Source organism: Rhinatrema bivittatum, chromosome 8 (genome assembly GCF_901001135.1).
Source record: "Rhinatrema bivittatum chromosome 8, aRhiBiv1.1, whole genome shotgun sequence".
NCBI lineage: Eukaryota > Metazoa > Chordata > Amphibia > Gymnophiona > Rhinatrematidae > Rhinatrema > Rhinatrema bivittatum.
The window spans coordinates 18,092,987-18,114,072 of NC_042622.1; the positions used below are offsets into that span (position 1 = coordinate 18,092,987).

Sequence of the window (21,086 nt, forward strand, 5' to 3'; positions counted from 1 at the left end):
CCCCATTTTTTACTTCTCCTCTCCTCCCCTGAATGTGATGATGGCAGTGGAGTAGGTGGGGAGTCTGGAGGGGGGTAGCTGGGGTTTGTGTGTGGGGCATGGGGTGTGGGGAGATGCGCACAGAGTTCAGGGAAACATCTTTCTCCCCCTCCACCTCACTAATTTTCCCTTTCCATGTAATGTCTCTTCTCCCCTTCTCTCACTTATGCCCTCACCCTTCCTCTCCTATCCCCCCCCCCCCCAATCCCTCCTCCCCTCATCTTCCTGACACTGCTGGGGCCTGGGAAACCGTACCAACGTTTCTACCACCGTGCACCTCACCAGGGGGAACCTCAGCGGCCTTTCTTCTCTTGGCCCTGCGACACCGATCCTGCTGGCCCTGGTCCTGCTGTCCCCGGCCTGCAGCCAGTGCCACACTGATCTCCCCAGCATGGCACCACTGCCTCAGGCTCCTGCACCGGCTCGAGGGGCATCCTGGCCTGCCTCTCTGCTCCAGGTGAGCTTTGCCTGCCATCCCTTACTATTTTGTAATGAGGAGAGATTTATTTGTTTATTTGCTGGATTTATAAAGCGCCTTCTTGGCCTTCCAAAGGTCATGCATACTGGTGTACGACATAAAATAACCGTAACAAAATGGTGCACTATACAGCAATAAATATAATGATTACATTAATTAACAAAAAACACATAACCCAAAACAGATACAGACTACAAGCCTAAACTCCGCAACAGTTATAGCCATAATGCAGCATCACTGGAATGCACTCAAATACCTGCAGACAGAAATGTTTCAAGATTTTTTGCTGAACAACAAATATGAGAGTTCCAATGTAAAAACGTCTTGCGATTTATTCCAGAGAGAGGGACCAATTACTGAAAAGAACTGAGCTCTATAATGGACTCTATTATTACTCACCTATTTTTATTGATAAACCTGGAATCATTTTTCCTCTGGTGCAAACATATTAGTACAATGGCCCTCTATACCCCTGCTAGCCTCCATGTCAGACATCTGACTGCACCCTCGCTTCTCCTACTGGAGTCTTATATGTATACAGCACATACGCATCACCGGGGGTAACAGCACTACGAAAATCCCCCTGGTCTGTTATCCGGGTGACAACTTATCCAGCTTTGTCAGGGGCGGTCTGGAGGACACCATTATCTCGCCAAATCAGCCATGTGACTCTGAGTTTCAAAGTTATCCAGCTAATGTGGCCTTCGAACTTTAGGACAGCATGGAGACAGTGCTGAAGATAGCTGAATAACCTTATTTGGCTAACCTGCAAATATCTGGTTGTATCCAGTACTGCACCTAGGGGGATCATTCATCAAATTGCGATGGGCCGTTATTACGTGTATTAAAAAAATGTAATTTAGGGTAAGGGGAGGAGTTTGGGTGGGTGTTTAGGTAAATTAGGGGCCTGTAGCGCTGAGGGTGATAATGTATCACACATTATTGTCCTCTGTATTACCGGAAATAGCTACAGCTATTTCACTGGCGCTACAGGGGCGATAATGTGCGGTGAAAACGCACTGCCGCGCTGCGGCCACCTGCTCACTATCACCCCTCTGCCCCCCTTTTTTCATGGCTCATCATTCCGCTATAATTATGAATCTAGGGGCAAGTTAGCCAGGTACGTCTATCCGTTTAACTTTGCAAGCTGGCCAGTGGCTGAATATGGTCCTCAGAGTAAATAATAAACCTAATATGGGTAAGAATGATAATACTCCATAGGGAGGTTCAGGCAAAATATTTTCAGTTTGGTCCTTTTGTTTTCGGTCTGTTTTCGAGCAAATTTATTTTGGGAGGGGAGAGTTAATTATTAGATTTGTTTAATTTTTGCTTCAGCAACCAGGGCCCTTATGTACAAATAGTGCGCACTATTAACTGAAATGAAAAATCTGAATCTATTTTTGGTTTTCCAGAAGCATTGTTTGATTCGTTTTGGATTTAACTAAATGAAACGAAAATGGCCTCATTACACATTGGTTTAAAATGAAGGCACATCCTTAATATTTCGCTTTTCTGTCTGTGGGCTTCCCAGCATAGAGAAGTCATGCACAGCTTCTGCATTTCACTAAACACTGAATTATGTTCCTCTCCATATCTTCTTATGCTAATGAGCGAGGAAGCAAAGTAGCTGTCTTATCTCTGGAGAACTGGGACCTCATTAGAATAATATGCAGCAGAAATTCAGGGTTTGATCCCGACTTCAGGGAAATATCAGCTTGTCCTGAGCATGATGGTACAACATGTACTGCTGAAGAAAACATTGTTCAGGCATCAGTATTGCTATGAAAGATGTCCTAAATGTTTTCTTGTTTAGTATTCTTACCACACATTCCTTTCCTGCTATTGGATGCGCGTTTTCCCTTACCCCTTATTCAGTAAGGGGAGGAAAACGCGCGTCCAACCTGCGGCACCTAATAGCGCCCTCAACATGCAAATGCATGTTGAGGGCCCTTTTAGTTATGCCCACGCGATTCAGCCAAGCCGCACATTTTACTTTCAGAAATTAGCGCGGCCCAAAGGTCGGCGCTAATTTCTTCTAGCACCGGGAAAGTGCACAGAAAAGCAGTAAAAACTGCTTTTCTGTGCACCCTCCGACTTAATATCATGGCGATATTAAGTCGGAGGTCCCGAAGAGTAAAAAAAAGTTAAAAAAAAAATAAATTTGAAGTCGGCCCGTGGCTGTCGGGCCGAAAACCGGACGCTCAATTTTGCCGGCGTCCGGTTTCCGAGCCCGTGGCTGTCAGCGGGCTCGAGAACAGACGTCGGCAAAATTGAGCATCGGCTGTCAAACCCGCTGACAGCCGCCGCTCCGGGCTAAAAGGAGGCGCCAGGGATGCGCTAGTGTCCCTAGCGCCTCCTTTTCCCCGTTTCTACCGCGCAACCTAATTTGCATACTGCATTGCGCGCACCGGCGAGGGGCTGGTGCACGCGCCAGGAGAGCAGGCGTTCATCCGCTCTCCCGTGGACCTTACTGTATCGGCCCGATAGTAAGTTATTTGAACAGTGAGGGAAGAAAATACCTGGAAATGCCATTTTGGCCTTGCAGAGATAATGTCAGATATTTTGTGCATTTAAGATCTCCAGTCTAAAGATACCGAAAGAAGTTAATTGCACAGTTATGCCTGGGCAGTACTGTGTCACACCGTTCCACGCAGGTCCACAGTTTCACTCAGTGATATCACTCCACTGAATTGCGTTTAAACCTTTTTTTTTAAATTTTGTGGCACAATCCTCACTCCTTCACCTCTTCCTCCTCTGCTGGCAGGAGGAGAGCACAACTTTTTATCTGTGGGTTCCTCATTCTGGTGGCTGACCCTGTAGGCTGTGCAGATGCTGAGAGATTACAGGGTGCCATGCATTCTGATATCGGAGAAGGTGCACACAGATAAGAAAGCACCGCTCTTTAGAACAAGAAAAACATGAAATCAGCAAGTGGAAAATGAATGAAATGTTGTTTGTTTCAGTTTTACTTCATTTTAAAATTAAATGCTGTTCCTAGAAGAATCCTCCCACCGCAGCAAAAACCCAGAGCCAATTTACATACCAAAGCCGCTCTCCCCAGACCCATCTTACCCCCATCCTTGGGGGTCACAAGAAATCCTTATCGAGCAGGTGCAAATCCCCAGTCACTCCTGCCATGCCGGGTGCCTAGTTTCAAATGGCACAGACTGGCCTTGATGCCAGCACCGTTTCGTCATACGTTGCATGACTCACATGTTCCATGAGTCTACATCTAAATGGTGCCTGGTCAGGCCCCTCCCTCGCTTTAAACATGCCAGGGCCCCCACCTACCCTTTCCCGAATCCTGAGTGGAGAAGGGCAGGGCGGAGGCCCAACTCGATCCCACCAGCCGCACCAGAGGGACACGAGCACTCTGACAGGAATGGGATCTTTATTAGATCCACTCATGCGTACAGACTGCGGGCTCGCGTGCAAGTTTCATTACAGCTGGGTGGAACCGCTTGCACTTTTGCCAGGCTTTGCTCTCACTTTGGCGTGTAATGATGCGCATATATCTTTGAAAAACGTGCAAAAGCTCCCCAGTCAGTCCCCAGGTTCATGGAAACCCTATTCGTTTTCAGGAAGATAGCAGTGGCTGTGACTGTCCCAGACGCCCTTAGCAGGAGCAGTAACACAGACAGCACTGGATGTGGCCTACGCTAGTGGGCTAGTGAATTACTCTTTTCACTAGCCAGCTTTACTGAGCATCCCTTCACGTGGGCTAGTGAATTACTCTTTTCGCTAGCCAGCTTTGCTGAGCATCCCTTCACGTGGGCTAGTGAATTACTCTTTTCGCTAGCCAGCTTTACTGAGCATCCTTTCACGTGGGCTAGTGAATTACTCTTTTCGCTAGCCAGCTTTGCTGAGTATCCCTTCACGTGGGCTAGTGAATTACTCTTTTCGCTAGCCAGCTTTACTGAGCGTCCCTTCACGTGGGCTAGTGAATTACTCTTTTCGCTAGCCAGCTTTGCTGAGCATCCCTTCACGTGGGCTAGTGAATTACTCTTTTCGCTAGCCAGCTTTGCTGAGCATCCCTTCACGTGGGCTAGTGAATTACTCTTTTCGCTAGCCAGCTTTGCTGAGCATCCCTTCACGTGGGCTAGTGAATTACTCTTTTCGCTAGCCAGCTTTGCTGAGCGTCCCTTCACGTGGGCTAGTGAATTACTCTTTTCGCTAGCCAGCTTTACTGAGCGTCTCTTCACGTGGGCTAGTGAATTACTCTTTTCACTAGCCAGCTTTGCTGAGCGTCCCTTCACGTGGGCTAGTGAATTACTCTTTTCGCTAGCCAGCTTTACTGAGCATCCCTTCACGTGGGCTAGTGAATTACTCTTTTCACTAGCCAGCTTTGCTGAGCGTCCCTTCACGTGGGCTAGTGAATTACTCTTTTCGCTAGCCAGCTTTGCTGAGCGTCCCTTCACGTGGGCTAGTGAATTACTCTTTTCACTAGCCAGCTTTGCTGAGCGTCCCTTCACGTGGGCTAGTGAATTACTCTTTTCACTAGCCAGCTTTGCTGAGCGTCCCTTCACGTGGGAACAATCAACGGCAGATCCCCACAGGAGCCAGGAGGGTGCATTTTGTGCCATTATGACTTTGGGCAACTTCCACTCGTAGCCACTTACTTTGAGAGTTTCATTTCAATCTGTTGCCGGATTTCCTGCCTCTCCTCATCGGTTCTCCTCGGGAATATATTCCTGTCTTCCAGCTCCTGCTTGCTTGGCCGGTTCCTCAGCTTCACTGCCAGTAACTCTTTCTTGCACTTCCTTGGCAAGGAACCTGAAATGTAACATTTAGGGAAATAAAGTCTCACTTTCTTTCAAGCCACAATTTGGATTGTATTTCTGCACTCTCGCTTCATCAAAAAAAAGCATTTAGCGCAAGTTTGAAATCTGAAAGCATAAGCAGTAACCATCAAGGCCTTAAGTCACGAATAAGCCTTGATGGTTGGCGCTACTGGTTTTAAAGTTTTAAACTTGGTGCTAATTCAGCCCCTTCTAGATGTGCGTCTGTGTCGTCATGTGACCAAGGAATGAGTGCGTTGTTGTTTTTTTCCATAAAAAATGGAACAAGTGAATCAATTTTGGTCATCTTTTCCTGAAGAAATAATTAACAGGCCTCCAGCAGGAAAAGGTCAGCCATCTTTGAGAAATTCCGTCTCTTGGCCACCAAAATGTGTGCGAGTATGGAAGGACAGGAAGTCTTTAGGGACTTATCAGAAAACAACACCTGCTGAAAGGGTGAAAACCAGGCCACATCTAGCAGGGATTCTGCTAAGCAGGTGCAGTACTGCAGGATTCAGGAAGCTTATGTGCTAGAGACTTTATCAGAAGAATTTCCAAACAGAAGGTGCAAAATTGTGAAGTATGACGGCTCAGAGTTACTGGAATTTGAAAGCTAAAACCTAGTTCAGCATGCAAAATAAATAGAAGCTCCAATAACCCCAGGGGGAAAAAAAGTCTATAACTCCATTAATGTGTTTACAATCCTCCAATGTGGATCAAAACTTTTTCAAAAACAGCTAAACTTAATTTTAGGTATCAGATAATCTACATACCAGCACTACTGTAATCATGTACCTGACAAAAAAGTTCGCTAATCTTTATATCAAAATATTCAAAAAATCTAACACTAAAATTGTCCAAATATTTGTTTACATAAGTCCAAATAAAGGGACGGATATGCTAAGCTGCGCTAAAAGTCAGCCACTATAACGCTTGTGGCTGATGTTAACGCGGCTTGCTTACATTAATTAAAGTGCATGAGCCTCATTAGTGTGCACTAACGCGTGTTATTGTAGCAAGCTTTAGTAAATCAGCCCCAAAGTGCTGTGCATCCAAAACGGGTGAATTCTCTCCGGTCACAAAAGTCCAGAAACGTCCTTTAAAAAGAAAGAAACAGCTTAGAAAATGACTTCTCTTTCTGGTTCCCTTTCCTTCCAGTGCGACAGTCTGGCTCTAGCCCGAGGCATCGGCTGCCAGGCATCCCGGAGGCCCGGGAGAACGATGACGCGGACGGGGCAACCTTGCACGCATCAGGGAAGCCCTGGCTCGGATCTCTGCAGGCTGCCGCCGCCTTTTAGCATGGGACGCCCATCTGCATTCTGCCTCGTGTCCACCAGATGGCGCCCTGCTACCTAACAAGGCGCCCGGTTTCGGTCCCGGCAGGGGGTTCCCTACGCAGAGCGCGACACCGGGTCTCATTCTCGCCCCGGGGTGGCAGAACGGCCTTTCTGTGAGCTAGCGACAAAGAAAGTGCGCAGGGAACAGCCTGATGATCCAGAAAGGCCTAGAGAAAATGCACCAGAAAGTTCTATCGTTTGGACATGTCTAAAGGAACAAAGTTTCTGGGGGGTTTTTTTTGCAGGCTAGCAAAAACTCATGAGTGCACAGGGAACAAATATTTGAACATACAAAATGCCTTAAAAACCCTACGAGTTTCCTTTAAACTTGAAATGTATTGGTTCACATCTCAGAAAGGACAGGCAGTATTCGAAATGCCCTCCTAGGCTATTCAGCAATGAAGTTTGGATGCTCACATAGCCTTAAATCCAAATCCAATAGCCCTAACGGTGGTTAAAAGACAGCTACTGCTTCATGGGGAGAACGAATTGCGCTGGGAAATATTCTGGTTTAAGTTAACAAAAGGTGAGGGGACCACAGGGCACATTTAGCATCTGTGTGGTTTAAGAATTAATGGGGTAATTAAACAGAGGGAAATCCTAACACAACTCTCTGATATCCTATAGACTATATTACTTCACAGAGAGACAACATACATAATAATATAATTTATTATTTATTTAGAAAACACAAGGTGTTCACCTATCTAAACATTTTAAAATCTAAACTTACACATTCAACCACCATTCACACACCAACATAAAAATTCTGTGTTACACAAACAATTCTGAATTACAGTTAACCAATACACATCATTATTACAATTTTAAGACAAAGATTTATTTTATATTGCTTGACTTATTTTGTATATCCTATCCATGTCCTGTTCATGTCCTGTCCAACAAAGGATCTCTTTGTTTCGCCTTCCAATCAGGCTTCCTCAGGGACTCGGTCTCAAAAAAGCCGGTTGATTTTCTCCCAATATTTCTGTCTTGAGACCTTTTATATTTATATCCTTACTAAACAACCAAAAACAAAATACAAAAACTTTATCATTTTCTTCAAAAAGTTGATGAATCAACCAATAACATTTATATTAACCCGCAGCTTACCTCTCAGAAAATAGAAATCTCCGCACAATTTTTATTCTACCTTCAATATAAGTCAGGGTTATTTCCAAACGGACATCTCTTCCAGAATCAACTTTTGATCACTACAATAAAATAGCCAAGACATTATATAAACCTTACCCCAGAAAACTATCCCAAACTTTTACCCCATATCCCAATTTACTCACACGGCTCAATAATGAAAAACGTTACAACCAAGCATCAACACTGGTTCCAAGCCTCTAATAGTATTCCTCCGATAATTCATAAGCCTTAATTCATTATGGAACCTTGCGTGTGCCTCATTGTATCTATTAAAAACCAACAATAAAACATTCTTTATAACATATCCTTTAAATACAGACTTACCATTTACTTTATAACACTCCTAACCACAATCGATTCACCTTCGCCATACTTACATGTGACCTGACGTAACATTCTACGCCGGAAATGAAGTAACGATGTTGAATACCTGAAACTTTATATACTATCCTTCAAACAATCCATTTCTCCACCCCTTCAATTAGTTCTCATTTAGAAAAATGCATGCCATTCAATGGCATCATTTAAACCCAATGGTATAACAGTACGCCAATTAAAAATGAAACGTTGTTCCATTCTTCTCAAAGCTCCGGACAAATCCCCACCATACTTTAATGTAACTTTATTAATCACAAAAAATCGGATCTCATCAACAGAATGATTTTTTAGCACCCAATGTTCTACCAAAGGGGCATGTTCTCGACGCGTCCTAATGCGACTGCGATGCTCAATAATTCTTAAACGTATTGGACGCGCCGTTTGACCCACGTAGATCAACCCACATGGGCAAAGTATGGCGTATACTACACCGCTGGAATTACAATCAAATCTCCCCGGAATCTTATACGGATGCTTTAAATGGGAATGTTCAAAAACCTTACACACCATTACAGAAGAGCAAACCGAACAAGCCTCACATCTAAATTGCCCACAACTATCATCAGGGTCCCTCGGATCATTATAGTTCCTTAATTGATCACGTAATGACTGGCGCTTTTTCATTGCAAAAATTGGTGTCTCTCTAAATTGGGAACTATTGGACAGAATATGCCAATGTTTTAAGATGGCTTGTTTTATACCACCAGATTTTACAGAGTAAGGAATGGTACAAATTGGTCGAGTCAATTTTTCTTTGACATTTGGAATCAATAGGTTGTCCCTATTTGAATATAATGCCCGCTTATAGGCCTTTTTTACTACAGATTTACTATACCCCCTAGATACAAACCGTTCAGATAATTGATAAGCCTGTGCCTTAAACTCTGCTGTCGTGCTGCACAGGCGCCTATAACGAAGGAACTGTCCCGTTGGAATGTTATTTTTAAGCATCCTTGGATGAAAACTCCCATAATGCAATAAAGTATTACGATCTGTAGATTTTCTATGTACACTGGTTACCAACCTGTGTTCATAAAACGATACTTTCATATCCAAAAATACTGTAAATCCTGTATTTTGAGTAACAGTAAAAATCAAATTTGGATCACTGGAGTTCATCATATCCAAAAATCTTTCCAAGTCACCCTTATTGCCACTCCAGATGAAAAATAAATCGTCTATAAACCGTTTCCAATAAACGATATTATGATATAAAGGTGAACTATAAATGAAAGTTTCCTCAAAATTTGCCACATAAAGGCAAGCTGTACTAGGGGCTAACGGAGACCCCATAGGAATACCACTGACTTGTAAAAAATAATCAGTTTTATAACTGAATATATTTCTAGTAAGTGCTATTTCTGCAATGGTAATCAGCAGAGTTTAAGGCACAGGCTTATCAATTATCTGAACGGTTTGTATCTAGGGGGTATAGTAAATCTGTAGTAAAAAAGGCCTATAAGCGGGCATTATATTCAAATAGGGACAACCTATTGATTCCAAATGTCAAAGAAAAATTGACTCGACCAATTTGTACCATTCCTTACTCTGTAAAATATGGTGGTATAAAACAAGCCATCTTAAAACATTGGCATATTCTGTCCAATAGTTCCCAATTTAGAGAGACACCAATTTTTGCAATGAAAAAGCGCCAGTCATTACGTGATCAATTAAGGAACTATAATGATCCGAGGGACCCTGATGATAGTTGTGGGCAATTTAGATGTGAGGCTTGTTCGGTTTGCTCTTCTGTAATGGTGTGTAAGGTTTTTGAACATTCCCATTTAAAGCATCCGTATAAGATTCCGGGGAGATTTGATTGTAATTCCAGCGGTGTAGTATACGCCATACTTTGCCCATGTGGGTTGATCTACGTGGGTCAAACGGCACGTCCAATACGTTTAAGAATTATTGAGCATCGCAGTCGCATTAGGACGCGTCGAGAACATGCCCCTTTGGTAGAACATTGGGTGCTAAAAAATCATTCTGTTGATGAGATCCGATTTTTTGTGATTAATAAAGTTACATTAAAGTATGGTGGGGATTTGTCCGGAGCTTTGAGAAGAATGGAACAACGTTTCATTTTTAATTGGCGTACTGTTATACCATTGGGTTTAAATGATGCCATTGAATGGCATGCATTTTTCTAAATGAGAACTAATTGAAGGGGTGGAGAAATGGATTGTTTGAAGGATAGTATATAAAGTTTCAGGTATTCAACATCGTTACTTCATTTCCGGCGTAGAATGTTACGTCAGGTCACATGTAAGTATGGCGAAGGTGAATCGATTGTGGTTAGGAGTGTTATAAAGTAAATGGTAAGTCTGTATTTAAAGGATATGTTATAAAGAATGTTTTATTGTTGGTTTTTAATAGATACAATGAGGCACACGCAAGGTTCCATAATGAATTAAGGCTTATGAATTATCGGAGGAATACTATTAGAGGCTTGGAACCAGTGTTGATGCTTGGTTGTAACGTTTTTCATTATTGAGCCGTGTGAGTAAATTGGGATATGGGGTAAAAGTTTGGGATAGTTTTCTGGGGTAAGGTTTATATAATGTCTTGGCTATTTTATTGTAGTGATCAAAAGTTGATTCTGGAAGAGATGTCCGTTTGGAAATAACCCTGACTTATATTGAAGGTAGAATAAAAATTGTGCGGAGATTTCTATTTTCTGAGAGGTAAGCTGCGGGTTAATATAAATGTTATTGGTTGATTCATCAACTTTTTGAAGAAAATGATAAAGTTTTTGTATTTTGTTTTTGGTTGTTTAGTAAGGATATAAATATAAAAGGTCTCAAGACAGAAATATTGGGAGAAAATCAACCGGCTTTTTTGAGACCGAGTCCCTGAGGAAGCCTGATTGGAAGGCGAAACAAAGAGATCCTTTGTTGGACAGGACATGAACAGGACATGGATAGGATATACAAAATAAGTCAAGCAATATAAAATAAATCTTTGTCTTAAAATTGTAATAATGATGTGTATTGGTTAACTGTAATTCAGAATTGTTTGTGTAACACAGAATTTTTATGTTGGTGTGTGAATGGTGGTTGAATGTGTAAGTTTAGATTTTAAAATGTTTAGATAGGTGAACACCTTGTGTTTTCTAAATAAATAATAAATTATATTATTATGTATGTTGTCTCTCTGTGAAGTAATATAGTCTTAAGAATTAATGGAGCAGGAGCTGCCGACTCCAGTCCACGGGAGGCACAAACAGGTCTGTTTTTCAGGATATCGACCATGAATATGCCTGAGATATATTTGCATATAATGAAGGCAGTGCATGCAGATCTGTCTCATGTATATTCATCACACATGCACTGAAAACCCGACCTGTGTGTGCTTCTTGATAAACGGCTTTGGCCAACGCACCATAGAATATCATTTTTATTTTATTTTTTTTTAAATTTTAGAATATCATTTTTAATAACTAGGCATTGCCCAATATTCTGAGTGGCCAGCAATGCATTCTAAAGGGCCATTGTACTGAAGCTCAGCATGCACAATAAAGTCAGTTAGCATGCTACAAAAAATACTGATGGCCCATTGTTTACGCTGACCATCAACCTAATATTAGTTTATACTTGCAAGTAAATTAAGTTGCATCATATGCAAATGAGGCTTTAGTTAGTGCACACAAACAGCGTGGTATGCTCTCTTCCATGTGCAATTTTTGTAACTCGGAGCATTCACACAGAGACTGGAAGTCTCCCATGCTAACCGACTTACAGTGAAATGGCTGCTTAACACAAGGGATTTCATCCTCCAACTCCACCAAGAAAAGCCATGGCTCCCCCTCCCCCCCCCCATCCAGGACCAGTGCTCAGCCCCCCCATTCAAGCTCCCGATTAAGCCCTGCACTAACTATTCCAAAGCTAAACCGAACCCATCTCCTCCACGCTCAAAGCCAATGCCTCAATAAATAGTTCTCCAACAAGTGAAGTCAATAAAGTCCTCCAGCGCCAACGCCTCAATAATCGGCTCCTGCCTCTCTGCCATTGTTATTATATATTTATTTATAAACATTTCATAATCCACCTTTTACTACAAATGGCCTCAAGGTGGGTTAAATAAAATTTAGATCAAACATTCATCGTAGGATGTATAATCACAATTAAATCAAACTGATTTTACTTCTTCTTCTCTGAACAAAGAACAAGAGGGTAGGCAGTTGCACAGATAAAGTGAGGATTATGTGTGTGGGGAGAGGGGCGGGTGGGAAGACTGTGAGTCATCGTCTAAGAGTTGGAAGCAATGATCTAGAACAATAATAATAGGTGCAAGAGAAAAGATGCATTCACAATAAGGCAGGCGTCACCACAGTACAAGTACTGGTGGATAGAAAACAGCCAAACCCATCCTATCCTGTGTGTGATTGGGCAGTGGAATACCTCCCATTGTCTGCGGATAATTCATTCATCCGCATTCATATTGAGGCGGATAAGGCCTCAATATGAAACCTATGGAAACATGGAAAAACGGGTCTTCTTACCAGATATGATGCCATCATTCAGACCCTCGTCATCTTGGTAGAAGATGGAGTGATCCTTGTGTCCAGAATCCATGACCATGTTTTCCTTGTTTTCATCAAATTCTTTCACCGAGCTTCGCCTGTTATTGGGGTCACAGTCATAGCTCGAGGTGTTCTCCTTCTCTTTGCTCTGGTCGATGCTGGATGTACGTGAGGAGCAAAGCTCTGCTCTCCTTTTGAGGGATGCTTTGCTGTCTCTTCCATGGAAACTAGAAAAGGGAACCATCAGGGCTAGGTTACAAGATCAAAGGCTTTCAATAGAAATAAACTCCAATCCTACATCATTAAACTACGCCCACTGGAATGCTTGGACAGTCAGATTCCTGTGGCATCTAGAAGATTCTTGGCATGCTGGTACTTCACATAACAGAGAAGGTTTGTGATAATGGGGCCATTCCATGGGAATTAGTAAATAGGCTACAAATGAGCTATTTCATTAAAATAAAACAAAGTCCTGAACAGCTGAATGACAACATGTTTACAAGGCAGTTGGGGGTACTCTAGGGTTGAGTTGCAAGGTTTAGGTCCATGGATTGCGTGGATCCATTTTTTCCTGTCCCCATGAGGTCCAAAGGGACTCTAGGAGCTCGGTAAACACAATGCACAGATAAAGCACCGGGGAACATTCAACCAATTTGATTTCTCAGCTGGCTGAGCATTCGCTACATCTACTGTTTTTGTGCAGTCAGGGCTGGATTTACGATTCTGGCACCCAAAGGCAGGGTTGGGACATGAGGTAGGAGGTTCCTCTCCATGAAGTTTGGAAAGCAGAGAACGTCCTCCTGGAGAGCCACAGCAGAAAAAGGCTCATCCCTGGCCCAGTCACAGTCCTCTCTGGCAGTTGCCCTGTGTTGCCTACGCCTAAATTCGGGCTTGTGCGTAGCATCACCTAATCATAACGATGGAGGGTTTATTCCATTCTTCAGGAGATGTCTGCCTTACAAAGTTATCATGGGTAGAAAAGAATACGAGCAGGCAGTGAGGACTGGATTACCTATCCTGCCGGTGCTTGGTGGCAAGAGCCCTGTGGAGTTCCTCAATGACTCTGCTTGGAGGTAGAGGCAGGCGGATGGCAGCAAGGTGAGGAGAACCTGTAGGCGTTGGGTGCTGTCCTCTGACGGGCGGCCCATGGCCATCAGGACCTTTCTGGACAGAGGGCTGGAAGAAACTGGCTTGTCCTGAGATATGGGAGGAACCGATGGTGGCTGAATTCCGTAGGATCATAGTAGGAGGGGATTTCACTACTGATTCGTCAACTTCACTTCCTGCGACAAAATAAGCAAAACAAAACAAAGTACTGTGCTATTTCTTGTATCTCGGATGCAGTGCATCGGAACCGATTCTGGTGTATATTTTTTCTCTACAGAGGGGCAGAAGATGAACTATTGCAAAAGGCTTGGAGGCAGTGGCATCAGTGGGTGAGAGCTGGTAACGGCTCACGCTTGTGTCAGCGCCTGCATGCTCCCCTTGTCTGCAGGGGAGCATGCAGACAAGGGGAGCATGCAGTCTCTTCCCCACTGCCACAGCCACACTGATGCCACAGCTGCCCTAAAGGTATCAACACAATTGTGAATGGAAAGTAAACGTGTCTACACCTGACAGGCACGTACCGGCAGCAGCATACAAAGCCCCAATACAGAACTGGCACAGCAAGGGCAGCAGCAGTGTAAGCTTCTCACACACACACACACACACACAGTCTCACTGCAGAACAGATACAGTACAGGCAGCAGCAGTACAAGCCACACACACACACACACACACACACACACACACACACTGCTGAACAGGTACAGTAAAGGCAGTGGCACACATAGCCCCACCACAGAACAGGCATTGCACAAACAGCAGCTTCCCTCACACACACACAGTCTCACTGCAGAAAAGATACAGTACACCAGCAGCGGTGCAAGCCACACATACACACACAGAAACAGCCCCACCACGGAACAGGTACAGTACAGGCAGCAGCAGTGCAAGCTTCCCTCACATTCAAACACACACACACTGCAGAACAGGTACAGTACAGGCAGCAGCAGTGCAAGCCACACACACACACACACACACTGCAGAACAGGTACAGTACAGGCAGCAGCAGTGCAAGGCAGACACACACACACACTCTGCAGAACAGGTACAGTAAAGGCAGTGGTACACACAGCCCCACCACAGAACAGGCATAGCACAAACAGCAGCTTCCCTCACACACACACACACACAGTCTCACTGCAAAACAGATACAGTACAAGCAGCAGCAGTGCAAGCTTTATACACACACACACATACACACACTGCAGAACAGGTACAGTAAAGGCAGTGGCACACACAGCCCCACCACAGAACAGGCATAGCACAAAGAGCAGCTTCCCTCACACACACACACACACACACACTGCAGAACAGGTACAATAAAGCAGTGGCACACATAGCCCCACCACAGAACAGGCATAGCCAAATAGCAGCTTTCCTCACACACACACACAGTCTCACTGCAAAACAGATACAGTACAGGCAGCAGCAGTGCAAGCCACACACACACACACACTGCAGAACAGGTACAATAAAGCAGTGGCACACATAGCCCCACCACAGAACAGGCATAGCCAAATAGCAGCTTTCCTCACACACACACACACAGTCTCACTGCAAAACAGATACAGTACAGGCAGCAGCAGTGCAAGACACACACACACACACACACTGCAGAACAGGTACAATAAAGCAGTGGCACACATAGCCCCACCACAGAACAGGCATAGCACAAACAGCAGCTTTCCTCACACACACACACAGTCTCACTGCAAAACAGATACAGTACAGGCAGCAGCAGTGCAAGCCACACACACACACACACTGCAGAACAGGTACAATAAAGCAGTGGCACACATAGCCCCACCACAGAACAGGCATAGCCAAATAGCAGCTTTCCTAACACACACACACAGTCTCACTGCAAAACAGATACAGTACAGGCAGCAGCAGTGCAAGACACACACACACACACACTGCAGAACAGGTACAATAAAGCAGTGGCACACATAGCCCCACCACAGAACAGGCATAGCACAAACAGCAGCTTTCCCCACACACACACACACACACACAGTCTCACTGCAGAAAAGATTCAGTACAGGCAGCAGCGGTGCAAGACACACACACACACAAACACACACAGAAACAGCCCCACCACAGAACAGGTACAGTACATGCAGTAGCAGTGCAAGCCACACACATACACACTCTGCAGAACAGGTACAGTAAAGGCAGCAGCAGTGCAAGCTTTACACACACACACACTGCAGAACAGGTACAGTACAGGCAGCAGCAGTGCAAGCCATATACACACACACACACACACAGAAACAGCCCCACCACAGAACAGGTACATTACAGGCAGCAGCAGTGCAAGCTTCCCTCACATACAAGCACACACACTGCAGAACATAGTACAGTAAAGGCAGCAGCAGTGCAAGCTTTACACACACACACACACACACTGCAGAACTGAAACAGTAAAGGCAGTGGTACACACGGCCCCACCACAGAACAGGCGTAGCACAAACAGCAGCTTCCCTCACACACATACACAGTCTCACTGCAGAACAGATAAGTACAGGCAGCAGCAGTGCAAGCCACACACACACACTGCAGAACAGGTACAGTAAAGGCAGTGGCACACATAGCCCCACCACAGAACAGGCATAGTACAAACAGGAGCTTCCCTCACAAACACACACAGTCTCACTGCAGAAAAGATACAGTACAGGCAACAGCGGTGCAAGCCACACACACAGAAACAGCCCCAACACAGAACAGGTACAGTACAGGCAGCAGCACTGCAAGCCACACACACACACACTCTGCAGAACAGGTCAGTACAGGCAGCAGCAGTGCAAGCTTTATACACACACACACACACACACACACACACACACATACACTGCAGAACAGGTACAGTAAAGGCAGTGGCACACACATCCCCACCACAGAACAGGTACAGTACAGGCAGCAGCAGTGCAAGCTTTACACACACACACACACACACACACACACACACACACTGCAGAACTGAAACAGTAAAGGCAATGGTACACACGGCCCCACCACAGAACAGGCGTAGCACAAACAGCAGCTTCCCTCACACACATACACAGTCTCACTGCAGAACAGATAAGTACAGGCAGCAGCAGTGCAAGCCACACACACACACTGCAGAACAGGTACAGTAAAGGCAGTGGCACACATAGCCCCACTACAGAACAGGCATAGTACAAACAGGAGCTTCCCTCACAAACACACACAGTCTCACTGCAGAAAAGATATACAGGCAACAGCGGTGCAAGCCACACACATAGAAACAGCCCCAACACAGAACAGGTACAGTACAGGCAGCAGCACTGCAAGCCACACACACACACTCTGCAGAACAGGTCAGTACAGGCAGCAGCAGTGCAAGCTTTATACACACACACACACACACACATACACTGCAGAACAGGTACAGTAAAGGCAGTGGCACACACAGCCCCACCACAGAACAGGTACAGTACAGGCAGCAGCAGTGCAAGCTTTATACACACACACACTGCAGAACAGGTACAGTAAAGGCAGTGGCACACACAGCTGCACCACAGAACAGGCATAGCACAAACAGCAGCTTCCCTCACACACACACACAGCCTCACTGCAGAACAGATACAGTACAGGCCGTGGCACACACAGCTGCACCACAGAACAGGCATAGCACAAACAGCAACTTCCCTCACACACACACACAGCCTCACTCCAGAACAGATACAGTACAGTCAGCAATGGTGCAAGGTACACACACACACACACACACACACAGAAACAGCCCCACCACAGACAGGTATAGTACAGGCAGCAGCAGTGCAAGCTTCCCTCACATACAAATACACACACTGCAGAACAGGTACAGTTATTTATTTATTTAAATTCTTTTAATATACCGATGCTCAAGACCAGGTCTTATCGTACCGGTTTACAATGAACTAGGGGGAAAAAACCAGTTAACAATGGAAGCAAGAAATTACATTATAACAGGGAATGTGGAACTTGGTAGTTAGAGGAAAGGATAGGTTAAACAATTTCTAACAGGAGAACAAAGCAAATAAGCAGAAACGTAAGTGCTTACATGGTAAGCATTATTAAGTTAAGGCAGTGGCACATACAGCCCCACCACAGAACAGGCATAGCACGGGCAGCAGCAGTGCAAGCTTCCCTCACACACAGTCCCACCGCAGAACAGATACAGTACAGGCAGCAGCAGTGCAAGCTTCACACACACACACACAGAGCCCTGCCATCTCTGTGCTGAATGAACAGCTTCTTCTATGGATAATTAGGGATCATTTATATTTTATATGTTATTCATTCCTTAGCGTAGCAATAAGTGCCAGACTGATATTGTGATGATGGGTTTAACGCTCTAGACAGTAGTCACCACTAGTCCATTACACAGAAGCTTATAGTCACTAAACCTTTCATTTCCCCTGGGCTAGTGCTGACTTGGATGGGCAACCTGTACAGGAGAAACTATATGTCTGCAGCAGTGCTCTAGCAGTCCAGTCCCCTGAGGGTTAAAGTACACTCAAAGGGAACATAGCAAGAGCTATGCTTTTCAGATGATCAATAGACACTTGTCACGTTTTAATTAGACACAGAACTTGCTTTGCTAAATTTAGAGCTCGTTAGAACATTGTGTATTTGAAATTTCAGGATGGAAGTGATATAGTTGAAGGCTCAGGTTTAGGGAAGAGACTTGGAGAGATGTTTTGCACTGTCGACGTTTTGTACCTGCTCTCTCAGGCATCCCATCTGCCCACGGGACCAGTTTAGCTGACCTGTGCTTGCTCTGACAGTGACTGTGTTTCACCTATGGGACTGCGACAGCTTTGGAAACACAGAGAGCGGGAGAGATAGAGAGGTCCAGACGTTTTTGAAGCCCAGACTGTGGTTAGGTTCTGCCCTCTCTTCCGGGCAGCAGGGATAGATGTTGTCTGAAAGGAGACAGGTTTCCCTCTCGTTCTGCCTGTATTGTAATGGTTACCCCACCAGATCCACCAATGCTGTAATTATCTGTCAGCAGGACTAACCTGTCACGCCCTTATTCATCCGGAGGCTGGACGTGGGCTGCGGGACTGGAAGCAGTGGGGGGCTGGGCAGCTGGCCTGGGGGCCTCTCCGGGTGTTTCATGGGGGAATCCATCGAATCGGAAATGAATAAGGCTTGTGGAATTGGCTCCATGGTAGCCGGCGGCTTGGCCATTTCTGGCTCCTCAGAGGTTGCACAGTGTTTCCTGGCTAGGAGAAAAAAAAACACAAGACCACAGAATTTGTGAGCCACAGAAGTTCGTGAGACCAAATAACGACCGATGGAGCACATTAGCATTACATAGTAACAGAGCAATGATGGCAGAAAAGGACAGAATGGTCCATCCAGTCTGCCCAGCAAGCTTCTTATGGGAGTAACTGCCGCTCCATGCAGGATACCCCCGTGTTTCTGTTAAGGGAAGTAACTGCCACTTTATGCAGTTTACCCCCATAATTATTTTAAGGGTAGTAACTGCCGTTCCGTGCAGGTTACCCCCTTGTTTCTGTTAAGGGCAGTAACTGTCACTACATGCAGGTTACCCCCATGCTTCTGTTAAACGTAGTAACTGCCGCTCCGTGCAGGTTACCCCCATGCTTCTGTTAAACGTAGTAACTGCCGCTCCGTGCAGGTTACCCCCATGTTTCTGTTAAGGGCAGTAACTGCCGCTCCATGCAGGTTACCCCCATGTTTCTGTTAAGGGCAGGTAACTGCCGCTCTGTGCAGGTTACCCCTATGTTTCTGTTAAGGGCAGTAACTGCTGCTCTGTGCAGGTCACCCCCATGTTTTTGTTAAGGGTAGTAACTGCCACTACATGTAGGTTACCCCTATGTTTCTGATAAGGGTAGTAACTGCTGCTCTGTGCAGGTTACCCCCAGGTTTCTGTTAAGGGTAGTAACTGTCACTCCATGCAGGTTACCTCCATGTTTCTGTTAAGGGTAGTAACTGCCGCTCTGTGCAGCTCACTCCCATGTTTCTGTTAAGTTAAGTAACTGCGTTCTGTGCAATTTACCCCACGTCTCTCTAAAGGGTAGTAACTGCCACTTCGTGCAGTTTACCACATGTTTCTCTTAAGAGTAGTAACTGCCACTCTGTGCAGGTTACCCCCAGGTTTCTGTTAAGGGTAGTAACTGCCACTACATGCAGGTTCCCCCCTATTTTTCTGTTAAGGGTAGTAACTGCCACTCTGTGCAGGTTACCGCCATGTTTCTGTTAAGGGTAGTAACTACTGTTCTGTGCAGGTTACCCCCATGTTTCTGTTAAGGGTAGTAATTGCCGCTCTGTGCAAGTTACCCACAAGTTTCTGTTAAGGGAAGTAACTGCCACTACATGCAGGTAACCCCTATGTTTCTGTTAAGGGTAGTAACTGCCACTCTGTGCAGGTTACCGCCATGTGTCTATTAAGGGTAGTAAACGCCACTCTATGCAGGTTACCCCCATGTTTTTGTTAAGGGCAATAACTACAGCTCCGTGCGGGTTACCTCTATGTTTCTATTAAGGGTAGTAACAGCCGCTCCGTGCAGTTTACCCCAGGTTTCTGTTAAGGGAGTAACTGCCGCTCTGTGCAGATCACCCCCATGTTTCTGTTAAGTAACTGCATTCCGTGCAGTTTACCCCATGTCTCTCTTAAGGATAGTAACTGTCACTCTGTGCAGTTTACCCCATGTTTCTGTTATGTAACTGCATTCCGTGCAGTTTACCCCATGTCTCTCTTAAGGATAGTAACTGTCACTCTGTGCAGGTTACCCCCATGTTTCTGTTAAGGGTAGTCACTGCTGCTCCGTGCAGGTTACCCCAGGTTTCTGTTAAGGGTAATAACTGCTGCTCTGTGCAGGTTACCCCCATGTTTCTGTTAAGGGTAGTAACTACTGTTCTGTGCAGGTTACCCCCATGTTTCTGTTAAGGGTAGTAATTGCCGCTCTGTGCAAATTTCCGCCATGTGTCTATTAAGGGTAGTAAACGCCACTCTATGCAGGTTACCCCCATGTTTTTGTTAAGGGCAATAACTACAGCTCCGTGCAGGTTACCTCTATGTTTCTATTAAGGGTAGTAACAGCCGCTCCGTGCAGTTTACCCCATGTTTCTGTTAAAGGTAGTAACTGCCACTCTGTGCAGTTTACCCCATGTTTCTGTTAAGGGTAGTAACAGCTGCTCCGTGCAGATTACCCCCATGTTTCTGTTAAGGGTAGTAACTGCCGCTCCGTGCAGGTTACCCCCATGTTTCTGTTAAGGGTAGTAACTGCCGCTCCGTGCAGGTTACCCCCATGTTT

General features: G+C 45.1%; 1 protein-coding gene and 2 long non-coding RNA genes across 4 annotated transcripts in view; 1 reads left to right on the top strand and 2 right to left on the bottom strand.

Annotated features, from left to right (window-relative positions):
* The window catches only part of PHACTR3 (phosphatase and actin regulator 3), a 178,904-nt gene that overhangs the window by 54,626 nt on the left and 103,192 nt on the right, over positions 1–21,086 (bottom strand). The window contains exons 1-4 of one of the 2 annotated variants that reach the window (XM_029613620.1): positions 18,822–19,200; positions 13,700–13,970; positions 12,667–12,914; positions 5,137–5,290 (exon numbers count right to left, since the gene is read on the bottom strand). In XM_029613620.1, coding sequence (XP_029469480.1) covers positions 5,137–5,290; positions 12,667–12,914; positions 13,700–13,970; positions 18,822–19,116 — 968 coding nt within the window. In that variant the 5' untranslated portion in view covers positions 19,117–19,200. Of the gene's footprint in view, positions 1–5,136; positions 5,291–12,666; positions 12,915–13,699; positions 13,971–18,821; positions 19,201–21,086 lie in introns of those variants that run through there. The other variant, XM_029613622.1, reaches the window with a different exon arrangement.
* Positions 7,297–7,914, bottom strand: LOC115097674. The gene is made up of 2 exons (XR_003858311.1): positions 7,746–7,914; positions 7,297–7,652 (listed from the first exon to the last, which is right to left on the bottom strand). It is a non-coding gene; the product is annotated as an uncharacterized LOC115097674 (long non-coding RNA).
* LOC115097673 lies at positions 10,681–11,298 on the top strand. The gene is made up of 2 exons (XR_003858310.1): positions 10,681–10,849; positions 10,943–11,298. It is a non-coding gene; the product is annotated as an uncharacterized LOC115097673 (long non-coding RNA).